The following is a 25,506-nucleotide window of genomic DNA, read 5'->3' on the forward strand; positions in this document are numbered from 1 at the left end:
TGGATGGATGAGCAACTCAGTGGTCAGTGAGGGTCTTCAAATGTTAACAATATCGACTGTTATTTTCCAAAACCAAAATGCATACACATGAGCTGACAAAGGCTTTTTTGTTCCCAATTCCCCAACTTAATTATTTGAAAAGCCTCACAAGATGCACAAAAATGATGATGGTGAATAGCCATTATGCAGGACCCTTTCGTCCCATCTTCAATGACAGGACAATGAGGCTGCTGAAACCCAGGAAGGGGGTAGCTAGCTCTTCCCAGCTCGTGGGCATTCCTGCCTTGGCACCTGTGCATATTCTGTCTTCACTCACTTTGAATGCCTTCCCCTACCCTTTCCACATGGCAAAAGCCCACTCTCTGAAGTCTTGTTCAAAAGGCTTTTCCTTCAGGGATTACCTGAGATCTGTCTAAATCACACATTTCGATCTTCTCAGATGGTCACCTCTGGACACCTTTTATGTTGTTGCTTAGCTCATCAATCGCCACTCACATGTATGGGGCTTGATCCTCTGCTTATTCTAGAAGCCCTTTGAAGGCAGGAACAGTCTCTTGTATTTCCTTGTATTCCTCCAGAGTCCTTGGCAGAATCTAATTCATCCATTCATTCACCTGTTCACTTAACTCACTCTTCTAATATTTTTTTAAACCTCTGCCACATGCTAGGGACAGTCTAGTCACAGTGGATTGAAAAGATGACTAGATGTGCCTTGAGAAGGCTCACAGTCTAACAGGTAAAATTAATGCAAGCCAAGAATTATTACAGCTATTGGTCAGAATTCCTCTAATTTAAGTGACAAATATACTTCAGGCTGGCTTAAGCAAAAATGATAGTAAGTGGAAGGAGGGAAAAATTTAAAGGATAAAACATTGTAATCAAAAAATATAAAGGAAGGGGCGCCTGGGTGGCGCAGTTGGTTAAGCGTCCGACTTCAGCCAGGTCACGATCTCGCGGTCCGGGAGTTCGAGCCCCGCGTCAGGCTCTGGGCTGATGGCTCAGAGCCTGGAGCCTGTTTCCGATTCTGTGTCTCCCTCTCTCTCTGCCCCTCCCCCGTTCATGCTCTGTCTCTCTCTGTCCCAAAAATAAATAAACGTTGAAAAAAAATTTAAAAAAAAAAATATAAAGGAAGAGAAGGGGGTTGGCCTCAGGAATAGCTGGACCCAGGGGCTCAAAGGATGTTCTCAGGATCTGGTCTTGCTCTCCCCATCTCTTGGCTCTGCTTTCCTCTCTCTGTGTTGGCTTCACTCTCAGGTAGGCCCTCTACAGACCAAAAATACCCTGGCTGCCAGTAATCCCAGTAGAAAGACAGCCTCCACCCCCCATCAGTCCATTAAAAGTCCTGGAATTACATTTTATTAGATTAAAGCTCTGCGACCAAGATGATTCAGAGCCAGTCACAGATTCACCATAGCCCAGGGATGAGTCCCCAGAGGAAAATCTCAATGCTGTTATCAGAAAAAAGGAGGAGGGATGCTAAGCAGGAGAGGGTACTGTGTTATGCTGTGTAAGGAATGGGATCCCAGAGGAGGGAGGGAGGAGCTAATTCTGCCTCAGGGTAGAGGGAAAGTCACAGGAACATTTGCATTGGGCCTTGAAGTACACAGAAGAGGTGCAAAGGGAAAAGATGGGAGCATCCTGCAGGCAGAGGGAAGCCTGAGTAGTGTGAAGCTGTAAAGTCATATAGGACATGGGCTGTTCTGGGGCTAGCTGTCTAGAGCAGGGCTGAGGGAAGGCACAGTGGAAGCAGAGGCAGCTGTGGCAGGAAGGACCTTATACATAGGTCAAGGCTGAATGAAGGTTTAAGTGGGCCAATGATGAGATCACTGGGGCAGGGAGGCCAGGTGGGAAGCAGAGGAACCATCCAGGTGAAGAGGAAGAGTTTATCCTGGGGCTTCGCCTCAGAGCCACCACGACAAATGGTGAATGTGAGTTTTTAGGGCAAGGAGAACGAATTGAAATCCACTGACTAGAAGCTATCTTTGGCTGATGCCAACCCTGAGAAAGCATAATTCGGAAGGGGAAGGACTACATCCATTGGGTCACCTGGCTGAGGCAGGATCTGCTTACCCATGCTTCAGTGCTGAGTCAAAGGCTGGGGCTCAAATCCCAGTTGTCCTTCACCAGCTGGGTGAACTTGGATAGTTAATTAGACCTTTTCTTTCCTTATCTGTAAAATAGGATTAATAACATCTACCTCACAATGGCACCTTAAGAACTGAATGAGGTAATTCACGGGATGCTCTTAGCATCAAACCCAGCATATGATAATTATTATTGTTGCTATAATCACTATTATTACCACTAGCAGCTCATTAGGTTATTAGAAAATTCCAACGATGGATGTATATAGATATATGACCCATGGTAGGCTTTCCACAAGTGTTGGTTTTCCTCCCCCACTGCAAACTCTCATGTATACTTCAAGACCCAGTGCAAATGGTCCTGGGACTCCCTCTCCACCCTGGAGCAGGCTGATTCACTCACTTGTTCTCACACCTCAAAGTGATGGCACACTGGGTCTGGTGTCCAGCAGCACCTCTGAGCTCCCCCCTTGAACTTGCTAAAAATATTCTTGGCACCAGAATGAAAATCTCTACCTTAATGGGCAAAGCCCGGCCAACCTCATCTTCTCTTTCCCTAAAAACCCCTTTGCCTTGGTTTATCCATCTGCAAAATGAGCACACCACTGTATATGCAGTGCTAGCCCTGACCCATGTCTCCTCTGGTTGGTTCTTCTACTGAACACCTGGGGATCCTAAATCAGGACTCACCTTGTCTGGCCTTCAGGTCTCTTGTGTGTCAGGTGGAGATAATGACACCTTTCTGACTCCCAGCTCCACTAGGATTCTTGGGAGGATTTAAGCAACTAAGGCTGGGGAGGTAATTTGCAATGTGTAAGCAAGGTACTATATAATCTTCCAAGGTCATTATTACCCTATTTGTCTAATGGAATGGAGTCAAAAGTAAACCCCTGCACATTCCTACTTGTTACAACCCCCTTTATAAGATGTGGTTTATATATACAATGGAATACTACTTGGCAATGAGAAAGAATGAAATCCTGCCATTTGCAGCAATGTGGATGGAACTGGAGGGTATTATGCTAAGTGAAATAAGTCAGCCAGAGAAAGACAGATATCATGTTTTCACTCATACGTGGAATGTGAGAAACTTAACAGAAGATCATGGGGGAAGGGAAGGGAAGGGGAAAAAAACAATTTCAAACAGAGAGGGAGGGAGGCAAACCATACAAGACACTCAGAAATACAGAGAACAAATTAAGAGTTGATTGGAGAGGCGGGGGAGAGGAGATAGTGGGTGATGGGCATTAAGGAGGGCACCTGTTGGGATGAGCACTGGGTGTTGTAGGTAAGCAATGAATCACGAGAATCTACCCCCAAAACCAAGAGCACACTGTATACACTGTATGTTAGCCAACTTTGCAATAAAATATATATTAAAGAAAAAAAGATAACAGTGGACATCATGTCTAGAAGTGAATGGAGAGGTGAGTGGGCTTAGAGTGGGTCATGGGCTTAGGAATCAATAGGCTTCTTCCCCTGATTGTAAGCAAACACCACAATGCCCAACAAGGAATGGCAAGCATGCTTTCAAATGCAGTTATAAATAAAATGCAAATGGCCATAAAAAAAATAAAAAATGAAATCTCCTTTATTACATCATCTATTTTTCATTTTTAGAATAAAATTTAAATGATATGCACATATATATTTATATAAAGCATATCATATATAAATAAACCACATCCTGGTTAATACTTTGGAAGTTGCTAATTATAGTCTCTGAAGATTTCAGGAAAGCTGGTGTAGGATCTAGAAAAGAGCCAGAAGGGAAAACTTGGAAGGAGAAAAAGGGGTGTAGCTGTTGCAAAAACCACGGTTTAGGCTGAGATTCCTGCTTTAGAATCCCTCCCAGCAATGAAAACAGAAAGGTGGAAGATGGAAAGGGTAGTGATGCAAGACATTCACTCTCCAGAAGGAGCTAGAATGACTCCGGGGGTGGTCTTACATGGGCTTCAGGCTTTTTGCCTTTCCTGCAAACCCACCATATTTAATACCTCCCTGTTAATTATTTACTTTTTACTTAAGTGAATTTATTTACAAAGGACTTTCCCCAGTCTTAGTTAAAATAAAATTTTAAGAAACCAGCATCACTTGCCATAAATAGAAAGTTAACTGAAGAAGTAAGTTCAAGGAAAACAAAATAGCATCATTCAATCCTAGGGAGATGCTGGTGCCTGAGGTCTGCTCTCTATTTGTGAAAGGGGAGATTAGAGAGGCATAGCAACACACTAGTAACCAAACTGAGACTGTCTCCTTGAGCCAACCACAGAGACTGAAAGAGAATTAAAGAATTCAATATTTATGGTTCATGTGCTATCAGTGATCGCACCCTCATTTGGAGGAACACCAATCTGGTCTGACCAGCCCTCATGTTGCAGAAATGCCCACTTAAAATACTGGATCTTTGTGTGCACCCCTCCACAGACTGGGAGCTCAAATCCTCAAGGCAGCCGTTTCCTTGATGGACAGCTCTGGCTACTGGAAGGTTCTCTAGGTCGAGGTGAAACAGTTTCTCTGAAAATGCTATCCTTGGACCTCACCTCTCCCCTTTCTGTAGTCACACAAAGTAAGTCTATTTCCTTCATATGTTTAAAGGAAGTATTTGGTAATATCTTTGTCTTTTCAACTACTCATTCAAAAGAACTTCTATCATTGATCAGAGAGGGAGAGAGAGACTAGAAATGACCCCTTGCCTTCAAGCAGCCATCAGACTCAAGTGGGAGAACCAGACATATGAACTGGAACATTCCTTGGTAATCTGACAGTAATAATGTGAGTGACACACAGATCACCATGGGAGGCCAGAGGAAGAGCAGTTGACTGTGGGCCTGGGGTCTACAGCAGGGGCTTCCCAGAGGAAGCAAGCCTTGAGCTGGCCCTGCTGGGATGAGCCAGAGCTGCTCAAGAGGAGAGAAGGGAACCCTCAACACCCACACATGCAGGACTGGTCTAGACCGATGGGTGGCTCTCAGGAAACACTAAACTATCCCAGAGAGGTGACAGGATACCCAAAGTCATGCAGTTTGAAGCAGTTTTGCATTTTGGAGCCCAAAAAACCAAGGTCAGAGTTCTAGCTCTGCCACATACCTGCTCTAGCCATGTCCCTCTGAGCAAATGACTTAACTTCTCAACCTCAATGTTTTCAATGAGAAAGGCAGGATAGTACCTGCCTCAAAGGTCACCATGTTTACCACGAAAGTTAAATGAGGCCACACATGCAAAAGATCTAGTAGAACACTTAGCATGTGATGAGTATCTGAAGGGTTAAACAACCCACACAGCACAGCACCGAGCAATCAGGAAAGGTGTGGCTGGCACACGGTACTGGAAGAATATCAACCCTGGGAAGTATTACCGGAAAGCTATTACTAGTGTGATACTAGTCATAGTGATAGTAGTGACTATGAATGGAGACAGGAGACCCACCTGGAGGACCTTCTCCTTCATCCCACCTCAGTCTAAGCAAACCTTTTGATTCTGAATCCTCAGCCCATTGACAGGCTCCATTTACCTGCTACCAAAGTGCTTCTCTGCTTAGGTTTCACCTGAAAGGCTAAACCTAAATTATAGCATCTTTTTAGGGAAATACTACATCTGCGAGAAAACGTTAGTTGCTCGCTGGAATCCTCCCTCCCAACTGCTCCGTGAAGAGATGCTCCAAACCTTCTTCACGTGGACTACTAAGCATTATTCATTAGCTAGCCACGCACCTCCCAGTTCTTTCCAAAATCTGACTTTCCCAACTTTAAACATATTTGAATACAATTCTCTGTTGCCTTCCCCACACACCCCCCCCCCCCCGCCACAGCTGTCCAAATAGCAGCAATCAACAACTGGCTAGAGAAAGCATTTTTCTCAGGTATAGCCCATGGAAGGTAAGAGGTATCAAAAACTGTGAAGGTGTCAGGATAGAAGAGGACATCACCTCATACACAGGGCACTATTTGCATGTGGTGCTAATATTCCAGATGGAAATCTGGAGCTGGGCTAGGATGGGGCTTTTCAAACTGGGTCCCAAGCAGTGCTAGTTTGGTGAAATAATAATATTTCAGGGGAGGGAGAATTCTGTGATCATATAGCTTTCAGAAAGAAATCAACAGGCTCATTTATTGCAGAACTTCTCAGAGCCTTCTATCCCCTAACAGGTATTCGGAATCTTTAAGAGGGAGTATGGAATAGGTAGTTACTCCTAACTCCATTCATGTCCCCTCCCCAAACCTGCCCTCGCCCCTAGACATATCAGTGTATTGATGTCTTAGAAAACCCTCCACTGAGGGAGAAAAAGTCTTAGTCCTAGGAAACCTCTGGCTTCCTAGAACTATTCAATTTGTTTCAAGGACATCCACATACCCCAGAGGCAAGTTTTAAGCCCCCTGTGTGCTGCCCCCCGCACCACACTCCTGCTCAGGAACGGCACTCAGTTCCAGGTCTTGCAAAGGACAAGCCAAGCTCAGGCCAGGGCTGGCTGGGAAAGGACTGTGGGTTACGGACCTGACTCTGGGGAAGAGGAAGGGTCTAGAAGGTTAGCACGGCCTAAAAGTGAGTTGTGACTAATTTATCATCTGGAAAACCACTGCAGTGGGTGCCCTTAAATATGAATGAGCATCAGAATCTCCTAGAGGGCTTGTTAAAATACAGACTTCTGGGCCCCACCCCTGGAGTTTGTCATTCAGCAGGTCTGGGGGAGGCCCGAGATTTTGCATTTCTGACAAGTCCCCACATGACGCTGCTGGTCAGGACCACACTTTGTAAACTGGTGCTCTAGAGTCCCGACTGCCCAGTCAGGGAGAGCACCGTAAAGCCCACATTCTGTCCTCTCAACAACACTGTGCCAGGCATGAGGCACAAGGAGTGGGTGACCCTTTGCCTGAATGGTTTCACCAAGCTCATAAGGCAGCCAGAAGACAGATGTCCCCTTCCCTGCCTCCCACCAGCCCCACGTCAGAGCAACTCCAATCACCACTTGATCTCTGTTCATTCATTCAACTAACATGTAGTGCATGCCAACCAGATGCCAAAGCAGGTACTAAGTGACCCTAGGTCAAGAGCCACTCTCTCTGCCATCTCTGAGTTCACAGCCCACTGGTTGTCAAAAGGGGATAGACAAGAACACAGGTGATTTCAGCACAGGATGGTAGCTTCTGCCTCGTGCTTCTCAAGTCCTCTGTCAAGTCACAGGTGGAAGACATCCTTGATTCCTCTTTTCCTGAATCCTACCTCTGAAAGACTACCCAGCAGTGCTCACTCCTCCTTGTCTGCTCTGTCATCACCCCTACAATCATCAACACCCACCTGCAGAGCAATACTCCCACCCACGCCACCCGTCTCCCCTGCTCTACTCATGCCCCCTCCGGTCCAGGGTCATCTTTCAAAAACAGAAATGGGAGGGGCACCTGGGTGGCTCAGTCGGTTAAGCATCCGACTTCGGCTCAGGTCATGATCTCACGGTTTCTGAGTTTGAGCCCCGTGTCAGGCTCTGTGCTGACAGCTCAGAGCCTGGAGCCTGCTTCAGATTCTATGTCCCCCTCTCTCTCTAACCCTCCCCTGCCTGTGTGCTCTTTCTCTCTCTCTCTCTCTCTCTCTCTCTCTCTCAATTATAAATAATAAACATAAAAAGTTTTAAAAAAACAGAAATGGGATCATGCTCCCGCCTACTTACAATGCTTCAGTGGCTTCTCACACTCCCTCACCACCATGGTGTTCCAGCCCCACTGGCCCCTCTTCTCCTCCCCCTGCCCCCAGAGCTGCCCTTACTCATTCCCCAGGTCTCTGCTTAAATGCCACTTCCTCAAGGCACCTTCCCTGACTGTTATTCTAGTTCAGTGTGGAGACGAAAGAGGGCTGTAATCCTTTGACAGTCCTCCGACAAGAGGAAGGCTTTATTTCCTATCTCCTTAAAGCTGAGCTCAGGCTAAGAGATGGTGTTGTACCAGTTCCAGGCCTAGCACTGAAGAAGATGGGGCTTCCCCAGTGCTCTCTCAGAGTCCTGGATTATGGTGTCTGAAGTCTGACACCCAGCTGAAATACCAGGTAGAGAGGCCCTGATACCACATGGGGAAGGATTCAGCCCAGCTGGGCCCAGCCTTCCAGCCATCCCCAGAAAAGCACATTAAGTAAAGCCATCTTGGACTGTCTAGCCAGAGCAGCCACCAGCTGAATATCACTCAGTGATCCCAGTCAATGTCATATAAAGTAGAAAAATCACCCAGTTGAGCCCTGTCCAAATTCCTGACCCACTAAACCATGAGTTACTAAGATCTGGGACTAAGTATTGCTGTTACACATAATACTAACCAGAATGCTCTGCATTATATTTATTTCCATCATAGCACCTCCTGGACAACTATACATTTTTTTCAATTGCCCAGGCAGATAAGGACCAAATGGAGAAGCACTGAACTTAGAATCAAGAGACCTGAGTTCTTGTTATGGACTGAATGTCTATGTCCCCTTAAATGTCATATGTTGAAACCCTAGGCCCAATGTGATGGTCTCAGGTGGTAGGGTCTCTGGCAGATAAATAGGATTGGGGCAGAGCCCACATGAATGGAATTCGTGTTCTTAGAAGAGTCAACAGAGAGCTTGCTCTCTCTTCTCCTCACCATGTGAAGACAGTGAGAATGAGCGGTCTACATGCTGAGAGGACTCTAACCAGAACCTGGCCATACTGGCATCCCATCTGGGCTGGACTCACTGGGCCTGAGCTCCCTGTGGCACAGAATTCAAAGAAAGGCTCAAGTGATGGTTCTGAGGGTTCACCTGGGGTAGGTTGAACATCTGGAGAACAACACCATCACTTGTCTCTTTTCTACCATCACATTATGCACATTGAGGATGTCTTATTTTCTTAGACTGTGCCATGTGCTGAAACACAAAGATGATTAGAACACAGTCCCTGCTCTCAGATAATGTACCTTCTCTTGAGAGACAAGCACATGTCTTGGGGCATGCCCACGGTTGGTATGGATGGTTGAGGTGGGCACCACGTCCTTTGAACTCTGCTACCTGCTTGCTCTTTGGGGCTCAGTGTAGATGTCACTTCCTCTTGAAAGCTTCCTTGAGTCTGACCTGGTGCTTCCTCTGTGTGCCCATAATATTCTGTATTTGTTGCTTGTTTATTTAGCCATATTTACTGAGCACCTACCAGGTGCCATGCCCTGATTTATAGTAGTAAACAAGACAGGCGGTTCCTACCATAGTGGAATTTCCTGTCTAATGGAAGAGAGATGAACAATCAAACATAAAAAACAGAAGAAAGAAAATATCATCAAATGATTGCTGTGATGGACTTGCAGCTTCTAGCACCGTGCAAAATAGGTTTATAAGCCACCATGGTCTGTGGTACTTTGTTACAGCAGCCGAATGGACTGACGGTCCCCATCCCAGTTCGGACACTCATTTGCTGTACAAATCAATTCCCTCTCTTGGGCAAATCAATTCTCTCTCTAAACAAAATCTCTCAGCCACAGCAGGCTTTATACACCAAGTATGTTTCTGCCCTCCCTTCCTTACTCCCACTCATTCACAACCCCCCCCCCCCCATCTCTGTCTGGCACTGGGCCCACTGCACTGGGAATAAACTAACAAGATCTAGGCCCTTCCCTCAAGGCCCTGAGAGGCTACCTGCCAGAGAGATGGACACTCTTAAATGAAGTATCTGTAAGACAGCAAGACAAGCCTTCTCTGGACAGCAGGACGAAGGACCCAGAGCACAGCACAGATCTTGTCCACTGAGCTCCAGAGAGGCAGCCAGAGGTCAGCACTGGTTGGCCCTGGGGTCAAAGGGCAAATCCAGGCATCCCTTAGAGACTCCTGCTTCCAAAGCTGCATTAGCATCGTGCGGAGGGCCTATGCCAGCTGCACTGGCCTGGGCCGACACCCTAATTAGACTTTCATAGTGTGTCAAGCAGCCTGCTTGGCCCGACTGCCAGCTGGGGCTCCTGTTCCGTCTGGTGGCCTCTGTTTAATGAACCCATGAGGGGCTGGGCGAGCTCATTACAGGCAATGCGAAGGAACAGGGGACCCCTGCCCATGCTCCCCTGCTCCCCCGCCTTTCCCCCATGTTCACGCTGAAAATGCGAAGGGAGGAGACTGGCAGGAGCTGAGGCCACAGCCTGACCACACAGCCCTGGATGGCTCCAGTGACAGCTCAGCCAGAAACAAGGGTTTCCATGCGTGCATCTGTGGTTTTAGGGGAGCGTCCACATCTCTGTTCTCAGGCTGCACCCTGGCCCTTTCTTATCTGAAGCCAAGGAGGCAGAAGGAAAATGACAGTTCAAATCTGTCTCTTTGCAATGACTGGTCCACAGACACGTTTGGACAAGCTGCTTTTCTCAGAGCTTCACTGTCCTCATCTTTAAGACAGGCCAGTAACAGCCACCCAGCACAACGTGCTTGGTTATCGCACTCAATGAATTGTCACTGCTGTTGCTATTACTAAAAGATAGGCAAGAGAAGGCACCAAAACATGAGCCATGTTTGCTTCTGAGTGGCAGGACTCTGCGAGTGACTTTTTTCCTCCTATTTGTCTGTATTTTCTAAATTGTATACAATGAGCATTTTACCTTCATCATTTAGGAGGTGAGGGGGAGCACATTTTCTCAAAAAAATCTATCAGAAAAATGAGATTATGTGTGTGAAAGGGCCTAGACACTGCCTGGGAGGAGGTTATTGATAGAAGCTTCCTCCTGCAGCCTAAGTTTGAATAGAGATTGGTTAAAAAAAAAAAAACAAGCATGGTATTTGCAAAGATATAATAAATTTTTGCCCCTTGATAAAGCAATCCGCACGAAAGTGTTCACGTGGTGTGGCACAGACCAAAGGAAATGTTCAAGGGAATTTAAAGGAAGAGCATTCCTTGGCCATAGCAGTACACAAAAAAATATACGTAAGAAGGTGGAAGCAAGCCAGTGTCCCCTGACAGGCGAATGGATAACTACAATGTGCTCTACACACACAGTGGAATATTACTCAGCCTTCAAAAGGGCACATGCTACAATATGGAAGAACCTGGAGGTTATACTAAGAGAAAGAAGCCAGTCCCTAAGGGCAACTACTGTATGAGTCCACTTATATGAGGTTCCCTAGTGTAGTGAGATCCGTAGAGGCAGAGAGTAGAATGGTGGCTGCCAGGGTCTGGAGGGAGAGGAAATGGGGAGTTAGTGTCTGATGGGTACAGTGATGCTGCTTTGCAAAAGGAAAAGCATTAGGGGGTTTGTATGGTGGTGATGGATGCACAACAGCATGAGTATCCTTAACACTACATAATCGTACATTTAAAAATGGTTAACACGGTAGAGTTTATATTACATACATTTTACCACATTTTTTTTTTTTAATGTAGAGAGAAAAACGGGATGGAACCCAGAGGAAGGAGGAATGGGTCGGGGTTGGGGGGGGGGCGGGCGGTTGAAGTAAGTTGCAGATGCCCTGCCTTGAGGGCGACTGGCTGGAGACACAGCAGGTAGAGGAGGAGGAGGTCCTGGCAGCGTGACAGCGGGAGAGAGGGCTGCAGAGCGCCGCCCTGCGGAGCGAACGCTGCCCCTGAGCGGCTGCTACCTCCTACCTGCACTGAGGAGGCTGGCCCCACGCGGGTTCTGGACAAAGCGGTTTTGTCGCTGGCGGACTCGGCCAGCCACATCAGTGCCTGAGCAGATCCGAGCTCACAAACCCCAAGTTTGGAGTGTGAGAAATCAGGGCCCGGGAGGTTGCGTATCATAAATTAACAAGGCAGAAAAAGAACCTGGGCATGGCTCCTCCAGAGGAGTAGCAAAGGGGGATGCGTTGAGCATCACTTCCACGGAGAAGAGATTCTGAGGTCACTGTGCTGAAGGAATGCGGAAGTGGGCTGGCTGACCCCCAGATAAAAGAGAACTGGCTAGAGTCAGGATGTCCTGAAAGGGGGGGGGGGGGGGGTGGATATCACGCTGGCCCAAATAAAGACTAGTACAATGCCTGGTGCATAGTGGGATAGCGGTAGACAATTTACTGAGCATTTACTGTCTGCGCTAAGCACGGCTCTTGTGTTTCTCATCTATTCCCTACAGCATCCTCCCCGCGTGGGAACTATTTGGATCCTCACTTCACACGGAGGAAGTCAAGCACAGAAAGGTCAGTAACCCAGGCTCGGCCTCCTTTGTGCTTTGCTGCCTCCCACCGGCCCAGGCCCCGGCCCCGGCCCGCTCTCACTTGAACTGGTGCTCCCGGGAACTGCGGATCTTGGAAGAGAAGCGCTCGGCCAGCTTCTCCAGGCTGCGGGAGTACTCGAGCTCAATCTCAGCTTTGCGGCGGAAGAACTCCTGGAGGTCCTGGAGCAGCTGCAGGCGCGACTCGGACTGCTGCTCCAGGCATTTGAACTGCTCCACCAGCTGCGTGCGGATCTCTGCGGGCAGAGGCAAGGCGCAGCGGCGTTAGACTGTGCTCGGGGACAGCAGTGGGACCCGCCCGGCTGACCCAGGGCCCCATCGCAGGCACTGCAATCCCTGCAGCCCCCTCCCCGCCGCCACCCTCCGCGTGCCCCGACCCCAGCTTCTGCAGGCACTGGCACAAGGATCGGGCACAGGGCGGCTCTTGTCACGTGGTCTAACCCAATGTTTCCCAAAGGTGAATCATTGTATGTCACCACCTTGGTTTTTGCCATATCCATATGCCGCCAACGTTACTGTTTCTTCCACACGATCTAGTGAATTGGCTCACTTTTTTTACTGAAATGAACTTACTTGAAGTGAACGTTTTTGTGTCACTACGCTGAGGGAAAAACTAGGCCCACTTGCCATCCTGGGGCACGGAAAATGAGTTCAACGAGAACAAAAAATTTGTAAAATTCTATCCAGAGACCGATGCTTACCAAAGACCCTGAACCCAAGCTGCCTGCTCTCTATCAACAAAAGGAAAATGGGAGTGTGCAAGGCGTTAAAACCCTTCTCCAGATGCAGTCGGGCCTGAGAGGCTGAGAAGGGGATGGGGGAGGAGGGGGAACTCTTGGGTTTCAGTGTTACTTAAGGCCACATCTGTGTTCCACTTTACATCACCTTGAGGTCCATGCATAAACATCTCAAGTACCCCTAGAGGAATGTCACCCACCCTCCAGGAAATACTGACCGCAAACCAGATCTGTGCAACCAGGGCAAAAGTTCAAAAGCTGGGGAGGTAGCGATAAAAGTCACAGCCAAATCCCAATAACTATAGCCAACCTCATCTTCAAACCCGTAGTGCTGTGCTGTCACTGCAGCGGTCTCTCTGCTTTAACTCCTTCCCTGCCATCCCACAAGCTACTCAACACCTCAGTCTCCCCACAGCACTCTGCTCACACAAACTCCCTGCTGGAAACACCCCACAGCCTGCTTCTGAGTATTAAGCCCAACTCCTTAGCATGGAATTTAAGGCCACCAGCCACCCAGCCACAAACTTTACTACTCAGGGTTTACCCCCAGTAGACTCTTGAGACCATTCAAACTTGTCCTTGAAATGTCCAATCCCACCTGCATAAACAGACACTCTGTCTGAAATGATGGCCAACACTATCTCAGCATCCTTCAGAGAAGTGGTCTTCACAGGGGCCCTCCCCACGCTGGGGTACACAAAGGCTTCCCCTGGGGGTATGCAGGCAGGAAAAGTACAAGGGAATCAGCAGGAGATCCTGTTTCCATCCCCACTCTTCCCTGCTCTGCCTGAGAATGTGTCTCAGTCTAGATGGCATGCCTGCCCTCCTTCCCCACTTCCCTCTTCACACCTGCTTTGCAGAAGAAAGACCAACTTCTTCGTCCATTCACAATCTACGGTGCAGTGCCCCTAAGTGTCAAGATATCTGGGTGCCCCCCAAAATGGATGATTTAGCCTGTTGATGTTTGGCATCATGAACGCTTTGGCATCATGAACGCTTGCTCCTCAAAGAGTGGTCTGTGGACCAGGGGGCTTGTTAGAAAAGCAGAATCTCAGACCCCAATGCAGAACTTCTGATTCAGAGTCTACATTTTAGCAAGATCCTCAGGTGGTCCTTATGTCCCTGAGAGTATGAGAAGCACTGCCATCAACCATCCCATCCATCTCCTAATGAGAAGCATTTCCCACACTATTGTACTTTTTATGTTTAGTCATTATTTATCAAGTGTGTAAAATATTGATATCATTTTGATAAATTGTATATGTGATCACTGTAATGACAAATCAATCCAAAAGAAAGATACTTAGAGCTTTTATGGGCAAAGGAAACATTTTAAATGTCCACTTCAATTTATATACATGTTTTGGATCCAAAGAAGTATGATAGAGGGGCAGCTGGGTAGCTCAGTCGGTTGAGCATCTGACTTCAGCTCAGGTCATGATCTCACAGCTCACGGGTTCGAGCCCCACATTGGGCTCTGTACTGACAGCTTGGAGCCTGGAGCCTGCTTCAGATTCTGGGTCTCCCTCTATCTCCGCCCCTCCCCCACTTATGCTTTGCCTCTCTCTCTCTCAAAAATAAAATAAACATTAAAAAAAAGAAATTTGATAATCAATAAAAGAATTTCAAGTATAAAAATATATTAAGATAAAATTCTGTTAGAGAAATATAAGGGAATTATGAGTCCAAAAAGGTAAAGAAAAGTGCAATGTAAAATTTCTGACTTATCTGGGTAATTTTTGATGGATAGTGGTGGATACCAGTGCATTATGGCATTTATCCTATTACCTGGAAATTCCCTCATGACTACATACCCAAAACAAATCCAGAGTTTATGTCCACCAAAAAAATATATAGAAGATACTTACAGCAGCTTTCTGGCCAAATAATAGAAACAACCCAAAATGTCCATTAAGAGTAGACAAAACCTTTTTTTATTGAGATTTCAATGGAATACTATATAACAATGGAAAAGATGAACTCCCGCTACCTGCTGCGACATACTTGAATCTCCCAGACCTTATGTTGATTGAAAGAAGCCAGAACAAACGAGATCATGCAAAACTAGTGTATGGTGACAGGGGTCAGAGAAATGGTTACTGTTGGAGAGGCACTAACTGGCAGGAGGCAAAAGGGCGCCTTCTAGAACACTGGAGATATACTATACCTCGATTTGGGTGGCAGGTACACTGGTAAAAAAAGAACTGAGTGGCATACCTGAGATCTGTGCATGCTGCTGTATATAAGTGATCCTGTGATAAAGAGGCCAAATTAAAAATGCTATGTTAGTTTCCATTTGATGCATTTAAGAGAGTAGTGTAATTTTACGGTACAAGGTCAATATTTACAATATGACATAAATGAGATCCTTTGTAACTACTTAAAGTTACAATGAAATTTTTTCAGATGTCCAGTTAAAATGTGTGAGGCAAGAGAGTTTTCCCCCACCAAGTTCACTTAGAGGGCAGGCACGCAAAAGAGCTTAAACCCTGCTTGAGAGCCCCTGTCAAGGACAGCTCCTCCCAGGGAGTCCTGGACCGCTGTCTTGGCCCTACTCTGAACTCACACGGTACTTCCGGTTTGTCTCTGCCTCGTGCTGTTGTTTTCATTCTTTCAGTATGTGTGTCATAGCTGCCTTACCTCCTCAAATGAAATTTAAGTTCTGCAGGTGGGTTTTCCCCACACGTAATAGATCATCAGGAGATCAATATCTGCATATTTATCTTTACCAAGTGCTTTCACCCAAGGACATTAAATGTTGTGATTATGGGAGTCTCACTTGACACAAACATACGCAAAAACCACACTCACACACCAGACACCCCCCCCACACACACACACATCATGACATTATTATCCATTTTTTAGAGGAAGAAACCATGGCTCTGTATAAACTACAATCAGGAACTTATCCAAGGTCACATTTTGTTCCCTGAACTGTAACACAGGTGCGCCTATGACACGGCCTACTTGTTACATTGGATCGAGATGCCATTACTCCCCAAAGGGTAAGCCCTGCCATGTCAACACATAGTTATAAAAATGCTTTCCAAATATTTTTCAAATTACTTTCAGACTCTATACTATTTGGGACTCAAAATCATCTTAATAATAATTACTAGCACTTACGGAGTCTGTCATTTGTTGCAGGCCCAGTGCTGACTTCTTTACATGTTTATCTCACATGATCTGTATAGCTTCCCCATAAGGCAGGTGCTACTAGTGTTCCTTCCCCATTTTCTCCCCCCAGAGATGAGGAGGTAGAGGCTCAGAGGTAAGCAGCCTCTGTTCATAACAGCTGGTATGTTGCAATTAATCTAGGAATCAAGCCCAGATCCCTCAGATGGGAGCAATGACCCTTCAGGTATCTAACTAGACTCAGACCACATTATTTAAAAAAAAAAAAAAAAAACACTTTAATCCATCTGTCTTCAACCTCTTGTATCCTATTTGTAACAGGATGGTGGTCTAAAGAGTATTATTAATCAGAAATGCTGTAGCCACTGCTTTCCTCCATTACAGGGCATAATCAGGAGCCAATGTTCACATATTTTAGAGGAAAAACTCATAAATCACACTGTGATGACAGAAGAGGATTTGGAAGGAGCAGAGAATCTCCCCCAATTCATACCACCAGCTGGAGCCTCCAGGCTGGGTCGTGCATAGAACCTTCCAGCAGCTTGGACAGCTCAGAGTCAGATCTTTCTAGCAGGAAACGGTCCTGGCCGGATCTCAGACTGCAGCTTGCCCACGCTCTCTCTGGAACCCTGAAAGGATTTGATTACCCATCTCGTTATTTCTAACTCCTTTCCAAGTTGCTCCTCCTTGGAGCTGGCACAGAGTTGGGTTTTCTCCTTGAAGATTTCAAAGGAGCGACAAAAATAAAATAAAACAGAACTGCTCCCAAGGCTCAGACTCCAGTCAGCAGACGTTCCCCCCAGGGGGCGGTTCCAGCCACAGCAGAGCACTGAGTGGCAGAAAAATTAAAAGCGGGTGGGGCAGGGAAGAGAAGGGGTTTGGAAAGTCGGTAAGGCTCTCTGTTCTCAAAACCTTGGAACAGACCTCTCTGATCACCTAGTGCAGCCTCTTGGTTTTACAGATAGAGGCCTGAGGCCCAAAAAAGGGGCAGAACTAATTCTGACACCCCAGTCTCCTGAAGCACAGCTCTCCGGTGTCACTCTCCTGATAAAATTCTCCATGGCTCCCTGCAGCTAATAGGATCAAAACCAAACTCCTCTGACATTCAAAGCCCAAGAATTTACAGCCTGCCTATCCATTCCCCATAAAGCTCCTGTAACAGTCCCACCAAAGACCACTGTGCCTGTGCCAATGTCATCACCCATGGCAACACTCAGGGCGACCCGCCTTTACAGGTGAACAAGTATCCTCACCCTCTCCATCCCACTCATAACCACACCTCACAAGCAGAGGCTACAGATCTTCTTCAGGTTCAAGGTAATTAGAAATTCTACCTTTTAAAAAATTAATAGATTTTTTTTTTAGAGAAGCTTTAGGTTTACAGACAGATTAAGCAGAAAGGGCAGGGAGTTCCCATATACTCCCTCTCACTCCCCTGCATGGCTTCTATTGTCAACCTCTTGCATTGGTGTGGTCCATTTGTTACAAATTGATGGACAAAAACTAATATGTTACTATTAACTGAAGTCCATAGTTCACACTAGGGCTTGCTCTTTGTGTTTTACATTGCACAAGTTTGAACAAATGCATAATGTCATGTGGCTATTGTTACGGTATACACAGTATTCTAAAACCCCCATGTTCTGCCTATTGGTCTCTCCCTCCTCTCTACAACTTCTGGAAACTACTCAGCTTTTTACTATCTCTCTGATTTTGCCTTTTCCAGAATGCCATATACTTGGAATCATATATTATGTAGGCTCTTTAAGCAGGTTTCTTTTAGCATTAAGCATTTTAAAAGTTCCTCCATGTCTTTTCACAGTTTGGCAGTTCTTTTTATTACTAAATAATATTGCATTGTATGGAATAATATTCAGTTTGTTTATTCATTCACCTACCAAAAGACATTTTGATACATACCAATTTGGGGGAAGTATGAATGTTTTGCGCAAGCCAAATAAGTTTTCCAACTCATTTGGAGAAATACCTTTTTTGTGTTAATAAACTATATTTAAGAGAAGTTTTAGGCTTACAGAAAAAAAAGGAGTTCTATTTTTAGACAGGAAATACAGGAATTTAAAAAAATTAGTACAGGAGGGCACCTTGGGATGAGCACTGGGTGTTGTATGGAAACCAATTTGACAATAAATTTCATATATTGAATAAATAAATAAATAAAATTAAAAAATGAGTACAAAATTCAAAAGGTAGAAAGGGTATAAGGAAAAAAATTTAGGGGTGCCTGGGTGGCTCAGTCGGTTAAGCATTCAACTGTAGATTTCAGGTCAGGTCATGATCTTATGGTTCGTGAGTTCAAGCCCTGCACTGGGAGCCAGTGTGGAGCCTACTTGGAATTCATTCTCTCTCTCTCTCTCTCTCTCTCTCTCTCTCTCTCTCTCTCTCTCTCCCTCTCTCCCTCTCTCCTCTCTCTCTCTCTGCCCCTCCCCAGCTCTCTCCCTCCCCTCCCCTCAATAAATAAATAAACTTAAAAAAAAAATCTCTCTCCCACCCCTGTCCACCAGCCACCTAGTCCCCTCTCTAATAAGGCAACCAAGTTACCAGGTTCCTGTGCATCCTTCTAGAAATAATGGCATATTTCAAATACACATCTTCCCTGTTTTTACAGACATAGTAGCATATCATTCACAGCGTCCTGTACCTTACCTTTTTCTTTTAAGAATACATTGGGGAGGGGTGCCTGAGGGGTTGGTTAAGCACCTGACTCTTGATTTAAGCTGTCAGAGGGGAGCCTGCTTAGGATCCTCTCTCTTCTCCCTCTACCCCACCTTCCCCCCTCAAAATAAATAAATAAACATTAAAAAAAAAAAAAAGAATACACTGGGGAGATCAGTCCACATCATTTTATAAAGAACTTCCTCGTTCCGTTTTACAGTAGTACAGAATTCCACTGTCAAAATGTAAAAAAATTTTTAGCCAGCGCCCTTTGCATTGTTTGTAATCCTTTACTATAATCATCAACAATGCTGGCATGAATAACCATATGCAAGCTTTGTTTTGCACATGTGCAGGTATACCATCTGTGTGACGAATTCTTCATGTGGAAGTCGAGGAGCAAAAGGAATTTGCATCACTATTTTGCATTAGAACTTTGAGATTGCTACACTGCCCTCCTCCGAAGTTGTACCAATTTGTACCTTCACCAGAAATCTATGAGTGGGTCATGGGGCCTATTTAAAAAAACAGATATGTTGAGATTTGCTTCAAAATAGCCTTGGGCGGTGGGCTGGGGAGTGGCAGGCTTAAAAGTAACACAAGATTGGCCTTGTCATTGATGAAGTTTAGTTGTGGTGATGGATATGAGGAAGAAGCTTGTTATTTATTCTCTCTGCTTGGGAGTGTTTGAAACTTTCCACAATAAAAAAGAGAAAAAAAAAAAAAAGAAAGAAAGAAAGAAAGGCAGACAAAGTCAGTAACTTGATACAAAGCCTGCAGCTCTGGTTAACAGGTCTGACCAGTTAGGAATGCCAATAACTTGTCCCCAGAGGCCTCTGCCCCCAGCCTGCAGATGGGTTAGAGAGAGGGGCCAGAGTGTGACCCTAAGAGCAACTTTAAATCCAGTTTCCCAGGCCCCACCCAATCCTAATCCTTGGATCCTGTCCTGAGAACTGGGTGAATTTTCTGACACCTCCTGGGATGATTGAGGCCCCGCTTTCAAATTGTACTTATCCTGAAAATCAGGATCAAGTGAGCATTTGCCACCCCCCACCCTGCTCCACAGAGGCAGCTGGCACACCCTCCCTGGTAGAGTTTCAGGGGCTAACAAGGAGGATGAACAGCTGACAGTACCTCATCACATCTATGCACAATCCCACCTCATTATCACCACGTCCTTTGAGGCCGGTGCTATTAACATTCCTATTTCGTACAAGAAGCAATTGAGACTCGAGGAGTGCCAGTGATTTGCCCTGGGGGTCACCCAGAAATTGGCAGAGCCAGGGCTCAAATCCAGAGTAAGGGGCAGACAGGAACCAAGATTACCTGGTCTCCAGGTCAAGGTGCTTTCTCTGGAGGATCCAATGTCTACCCTTTCAGGGATCATGTCCCATTCCACCTCCTGTCTCCATCCCGCACTCCATCTGTCATCCTGTTGCCATTCTCACTGGCCCTGGCTGTCACTGTATCCAGCCCAGTGCATCCTGACCTTGACCTCAAGCCCTCCTGTGGTGGAGGGAAACATCAGCTTGGTAGCACAACGTAGCAGGCTCTGGGGTTTACCTGCCCAGGGGATTCAAATCCTAGCCCTGCTACACGTTTAGCCAAACGAACTTGGGCATGTTTGTTTCATTTCCCTGTGACTCAGTTTCCTCTGTAAAATGGGGATGATAATAATCTACTTGGTATTGTTGTAAGGATGGTAAGTGGTCATTCAAGAAAGCTCTTAGTTCAGTGCTTCATCTGTTTTAGCACTGCACTGTCCAACACAGTGGCCACTAGCCATATGTGGCCATTTAAATTTAATTAAGATGAAAAATTCATTTCTCAGTTGCACTTGCCACATTTCAAGTTCTCAAAAGCATCTGTGGCTAGTGGCTACCGTATTGGACGGAGCAGAGTGTTTGCAGCACTGCAGAAACTTCTATTGGATAGCACTGTATTAGAGGCTTAATGAAAGCTCCTGTTAGCTACAATTATCATTTATTAATATTGTTTTCTGCGGCCGGCCCAACAGCTGGCGTGCTGAAGGAGTCCGTTGCCATCCAACTCCAGCCTTAGGGGAGGGAGGTGGTATAGCAGAGTGGACAGACCCACGGAGCCTGGACTCCAGCCGCTATCACAAGGCAGAATATTGTCTCTGCCAGATATGCATTTGGAGGTCTTGGGCAGGCAGGTGATTTTCTCTGAGCTGTTTTCCCATCTGTGAAGGGCAGGTAACCATGCTCATCCTACAGGGCTATGGCAAGGATCAAACTAGAAATGTGCGTAATGTGTCGGGCACCTAGGAGACCCTGGGCAAGCAGCCTCCACAGAGAGGTGGCACACACTCACGGGCTTTGGGGACATGGGAAGGGCATATGTTCACGGGCTTTGGGGACAGCCAGCCTGGGCACAAGCCTGGCTTTCTCCACTTTGTGGAAGTCAGTTCAGCTTCCTGAGTGTTTTCTCACCTATAAAATGGGGAATAATAATACCTTCCTCTCAGGTTTGTCAAAAGAGAGATGGTATGCATGTCAAGTGCCTGGCATGATGCCTGGTGCATAGTAGATAAGCCATAAACGGCAGGAATGAGCCATCACTGCTACTGTAGCCATGTAGACTGAGCATGGGGCACACTGGGCACTGAGCTAGGTGTTCCCCAAGGCCCATCTCATGCCCTGCAAACACAACCCCGCCAAGCAGGTTGTATTACTGGGGATCATCCTTGGGGCCACTCAGCGTGGTTCCCCCCTCCTCCTGCCCTCCCTGAAAGCCTGGACCCACGTTTCTTTCCTTCTCTGGGCCCTGCACAAAAGGCTCCCTCGGCCTGCACACGGCCTCTGCACCTCCACCCTTCTCCCAGCCTCCCGTTTGTGAAGGAGTGGCTTGTCCTAAGTGCCCCAAGGCCTCCAGAGGGTGCCCAGGCTCTGCACCATGCCACGCCAGAGGGCACCAGCTGCTTGGCCAGCCCCAGCAGCCAGCACCGTTTCCCCGGCAACCACAACTGGGGAAGGCCCCCTGCATGCCACCCTCCATGTCTGCGCTGCGGGTGAAGCCTGCTGGGTTGGTGATGGGGAGCAAGCTCCTCACTGAGCCTTCTCTGCAGACATGAACCAGTTCCTGGCACTGAGTACTGTGTCTCCTTCATTGGGCCGAGGACCCCTACCAAGGATATCAGTGTGTCCTGTATTAAACTTGATCAAGCCCATTCACACCCATCATTGCTTCTGACCACGGAAGAAGGCGGCAGGGAGGGGGTGGGTATCACACCATAAATGAGGAAAGTGAGGCCCAGGAGAAGGGAAAGCACCTGTCTGAATCACAGATTCAAAGTTGGTCCCACCTGGCCCTGTCAGTCTCTGTGTCAGTCTAGCTCCGCTCCCCACCAACCAAAGCAAATCAACCCCGTATTAGAACTGTTTCTCATATCTTTTCATTACCCCAGCCCTAAATCAATGGGCAGCTGGGTGATGCAATGCCAAGATCTGGATCTGGTATCAGACTTGCTGAGTTCAGAGAATGGCTTTGAAGCTTGCTAGCTGTGTGACCTTCAGCAAGTCAGTAACTTCTCTGGGCCTTGGCTTTACCATCTGCAAAATGGAGGGAATAACACTAAATGGTTATTATGCTGAGTGTTTTCCATGAATTGTCTCCTGAATCAGGCAAAGCAGTGGATATTATGTGAAAGCCTTGGGAGGAACTACTACTGTTCCCTGATTTTGCAGAGGAGAACACTAAGGCAGAGAGAGGTGAAGTTACTTGCCCGATTTCACCTAGACTGTAAGGAGTCTTCTGGTTCCAAATCTGTACCACTTGCCAGAGATGTTTCCTGAGCACTTGCCATAAGTCCTGTACCAAGTCAGCCAAGACACTCTGTCTTCACCCATCTACTATTCCTCAGAAGAGTGAAAGCCAGGCTTAGCACAGATAATCAAAGCACATCAACTCCTTACGCTTCCTGGAAGCAAATTACATCTGCTTCCAGCTTTCTTAAAGGGTGAGGGAACACATAAGCTGGGTGAAATGATTGGCATCTCCCCCTGCTCTTCCCAGCACCACCCCCTCCCCCAGAAGGGAAGCACAGTATATGAGCCAGTGTTATGAGAAACTAACAGTTACTTAATAATGGTGATGATAATGCTGCAGGAAAATCTTCCTCTAAGCAAGAAGAAATAATATGGTCCCAAAACACATTAGGGAATTAGCATTGGATATACATCCATGGCTGAAGAGATGGGAAACAGGAGATTCCCACTGCCCACTGTGGTCCCAAAGCAGAGACTGAGCTCCAAACCCCCCTAAGCACATTTACCTGGATTACTAAACCAGTTCCCTCAATCAGAAAGTGGACAGGAGAGTAGGTGGGAGAGAGGGTCTCCCCACAGCATCCATGCCATGTCTAAATAACAGCCATTCCCTCTCAAAAAGAAGTCAGACAGAAGTTGCTTCCCGGCTTTCCAGATGTTCAGCAAAATGTAAAGAATAGTCAGAATACAGCCACGCCTCCTCCTACCAGAAGCTCTGAGTTAAAGTGGGCCATGATCAATTTCAACATGAGATTAATATTCACGGCTTTGCTGCCCAATGGTCCCTGAAGGATCAGATGCATTTAAATGGGAAGAAATCAGGATTCATTAATGCCGAATTTCCAGCTGCGTCCTCTGACTAAAGATGCTTCTTTTTGTTTTCAATCCTGCCCCGCTTCTAGAACTGAAATAAAAGTCAGAAAGCTGAGGGCCAGTCTGGAAACATCCAAGTGTTTCCCAGACTTCAGACCATCCATCCTGTAATTATTTAATGTATTTCTTTAAATCACCTCGCTTTTTTACATGGGATACTTTATAGTAGCATCAATAGAAAAACTTGAATCACTCATCATTAATGGAAGGTAACTGTAAAAATAAATACAATGGATGCAAAATAATATTAAATTCTACCCAGATTCTGTTGTCTGGGACCTACTTTCTTTTTGATAAAAGGAGTTTAATAAGTATGCAAGGAAGTGTTAAAGGCATGCCAGCACCTAATGGAGACTTTCTCTTTAAGGTAATAGGAAGGGTTGAAAAGGAATTCAAAAGAGTCTGGGAGTCATTGTTATTTAGTTTTGTCTCTGTGAACCACCTAAAATCATCCTACATCTATACCAACAGTGGTGTTCTCTCCCCACTTGCAAAAATGGTGGTGGTCCAACCCCTTAACTCGCAGAGGAGTCAAAGAACAAGATCTTCACCCAGTGTGGAGCCAGAACCTGGGTCTCCCAATTCCTTGGCCGACGCTCAGCTATCCTGACTACAGTTCTTCATACACAAGTCCTTTCTGCCATGTTGTGATGAAAGGCAGCTAACCACAGCGCACAGAGCCTACCACGTTGGTTCCTCACAAATATTTTTACAAGAATCAATTCATCAGTCAAATGAAGTCATATATGTGGTAAGCTGAATAATGATCCCCAAGATATATTCAGCTCCTAATCCCTGGAATGTGTGAGTGTTACCATAAAAGGCAGAAGAGGACTGTGCAGATGTGATTAAGGATCTTGAGATGGAGGAGATTATGCTGGCTTATCCAGGTGGAGTCCAAATGCAATTAGAAGTGTCCCTTTGGAGAGAGAAGGTAGGAGATGGGCACAAACAGAAGAGGAAGAGGCAATGTGACCACTGAGGCAGAAACAGGAGTGTTGCAGCTACAAGCCAGGGAATGCCAGCAGCCACCAAAAGCAGGAAGAGGCAAGGAATGGTTCTCCCCTAGAGTCTCTGGAAGGAGTAGCGGGGCTCTGCCAACATCTTACTTTTGGCCCAGTGAAACAGAATTCTGACTTCAAAATTCTGGCTTTTAGAACTGTGAGAGAAGTAATGAGTGTTATTTTAAGTCACCAGGTTTGTAGTATTTGGTCACAGCAGCCATAGGAGACTAATACATTATACATCCCACCACTCTGAAAGCTCTCAAGAATGACAAAATATGATCTAAGTAGCGAATGATATAGCAAGTCAGATGACCATAACAGGCAGGGACCAGGGGTGCCAGAGGGTCAGCTGAGACCTCATGGAGGAGGAGAGCTAGGGCAGGACTTGCAGGATCTGTGCAAGCAGAGGGGAAGAGAAGGGCATCCTGTCATACACCCAAAAGCCTTTACTGGTTGCCTGCTATGTATGTGTTAGAGGGCTGGAGGAGGGGAGATGGAAATTCATATACAATAGGATCCCTGCTCTCAGGGATCTCCCAATGCATTGGGAGGATAAGCCATACCTAGTTGAAAAAACATTTAGCAATATGAGATAGAATTACTCCCCTTCTAGGATCAGAGGCATACACACACACAAAAATATACGTGCAGAGACATTTCTCAGAGCATTGTTTGTAGAAGCGAAAACTTGGATGCAACATAGTCCAGCAGCAGGGGATTGGGTAAGTATCCTGGCACATCCACGCAACTCCCATGCGGTTTAGAAACCATGTCGTATAGGGGTGCCTGGGTGGCGCACTCGGTTAAGCGTCCGACTTCAGCCAGGTCACGATCTCTCGTTCCGGGAGTTCGAGCCCTGCGTCAGGCTCTGGGCTGATGGCTCGGAGCCTGGAGCCTGTTTCCGATTCTATGTCTCCCTCTCTCTCTGCCCCTCCCCCGTTCATGCTCTGTCTCTCTCTGTCCCAAAAATAAATAAACGTTGAAAAAAAAAAATTAAAAAAAAAAAAAAAGAAACCATGTCGTATAATGATAATGACCTTGAAAAATGTCTGCCATGT

At 46.4% G+C, this 25,506-nt stretch overlaps 1 protein-coding gene across 7 annotated transcripts in view; it reads right to left on the reverse strand.

Annotated features, from left to right (window-relative positions):
• The window catches only part of SRGAP3 (SLIT-ROBO Rho GTPase activating protein 3), a 263,049-nt gene that overhangs the window by 123,976 nt on the left and 113,567 nt on the right, over positions 1–25,506 (reverse strand). For all 7 annotated transcript variants that reach the window (XM_019824938.3, XM_019824937.3, XM_011280178.4 and 4 more), the window contains exon 2: positions 12,276–12,468. In XM_019824938.3, the coding sequence (XP_019680497.1) occupies positions 12,276–12,468 (193 nt within the window). The remainder of the gene's footprint in view (positions 1–12,275; positions 12,469–25,506) is intronic.

This window comes from Felis catus, chromosome A2, assembly GCF_018350175.1.
Source record: "Felis catus isolate Fca126 chromosome A2, F.catus_Fca126_mat1.0, whole genome shotgun sequence".
Taxonomy (NCBI): Eukaryota; Metazoa; Chordata; class Mammalia; order Carnivora; family Felidae; genus Felis; species Felis catus.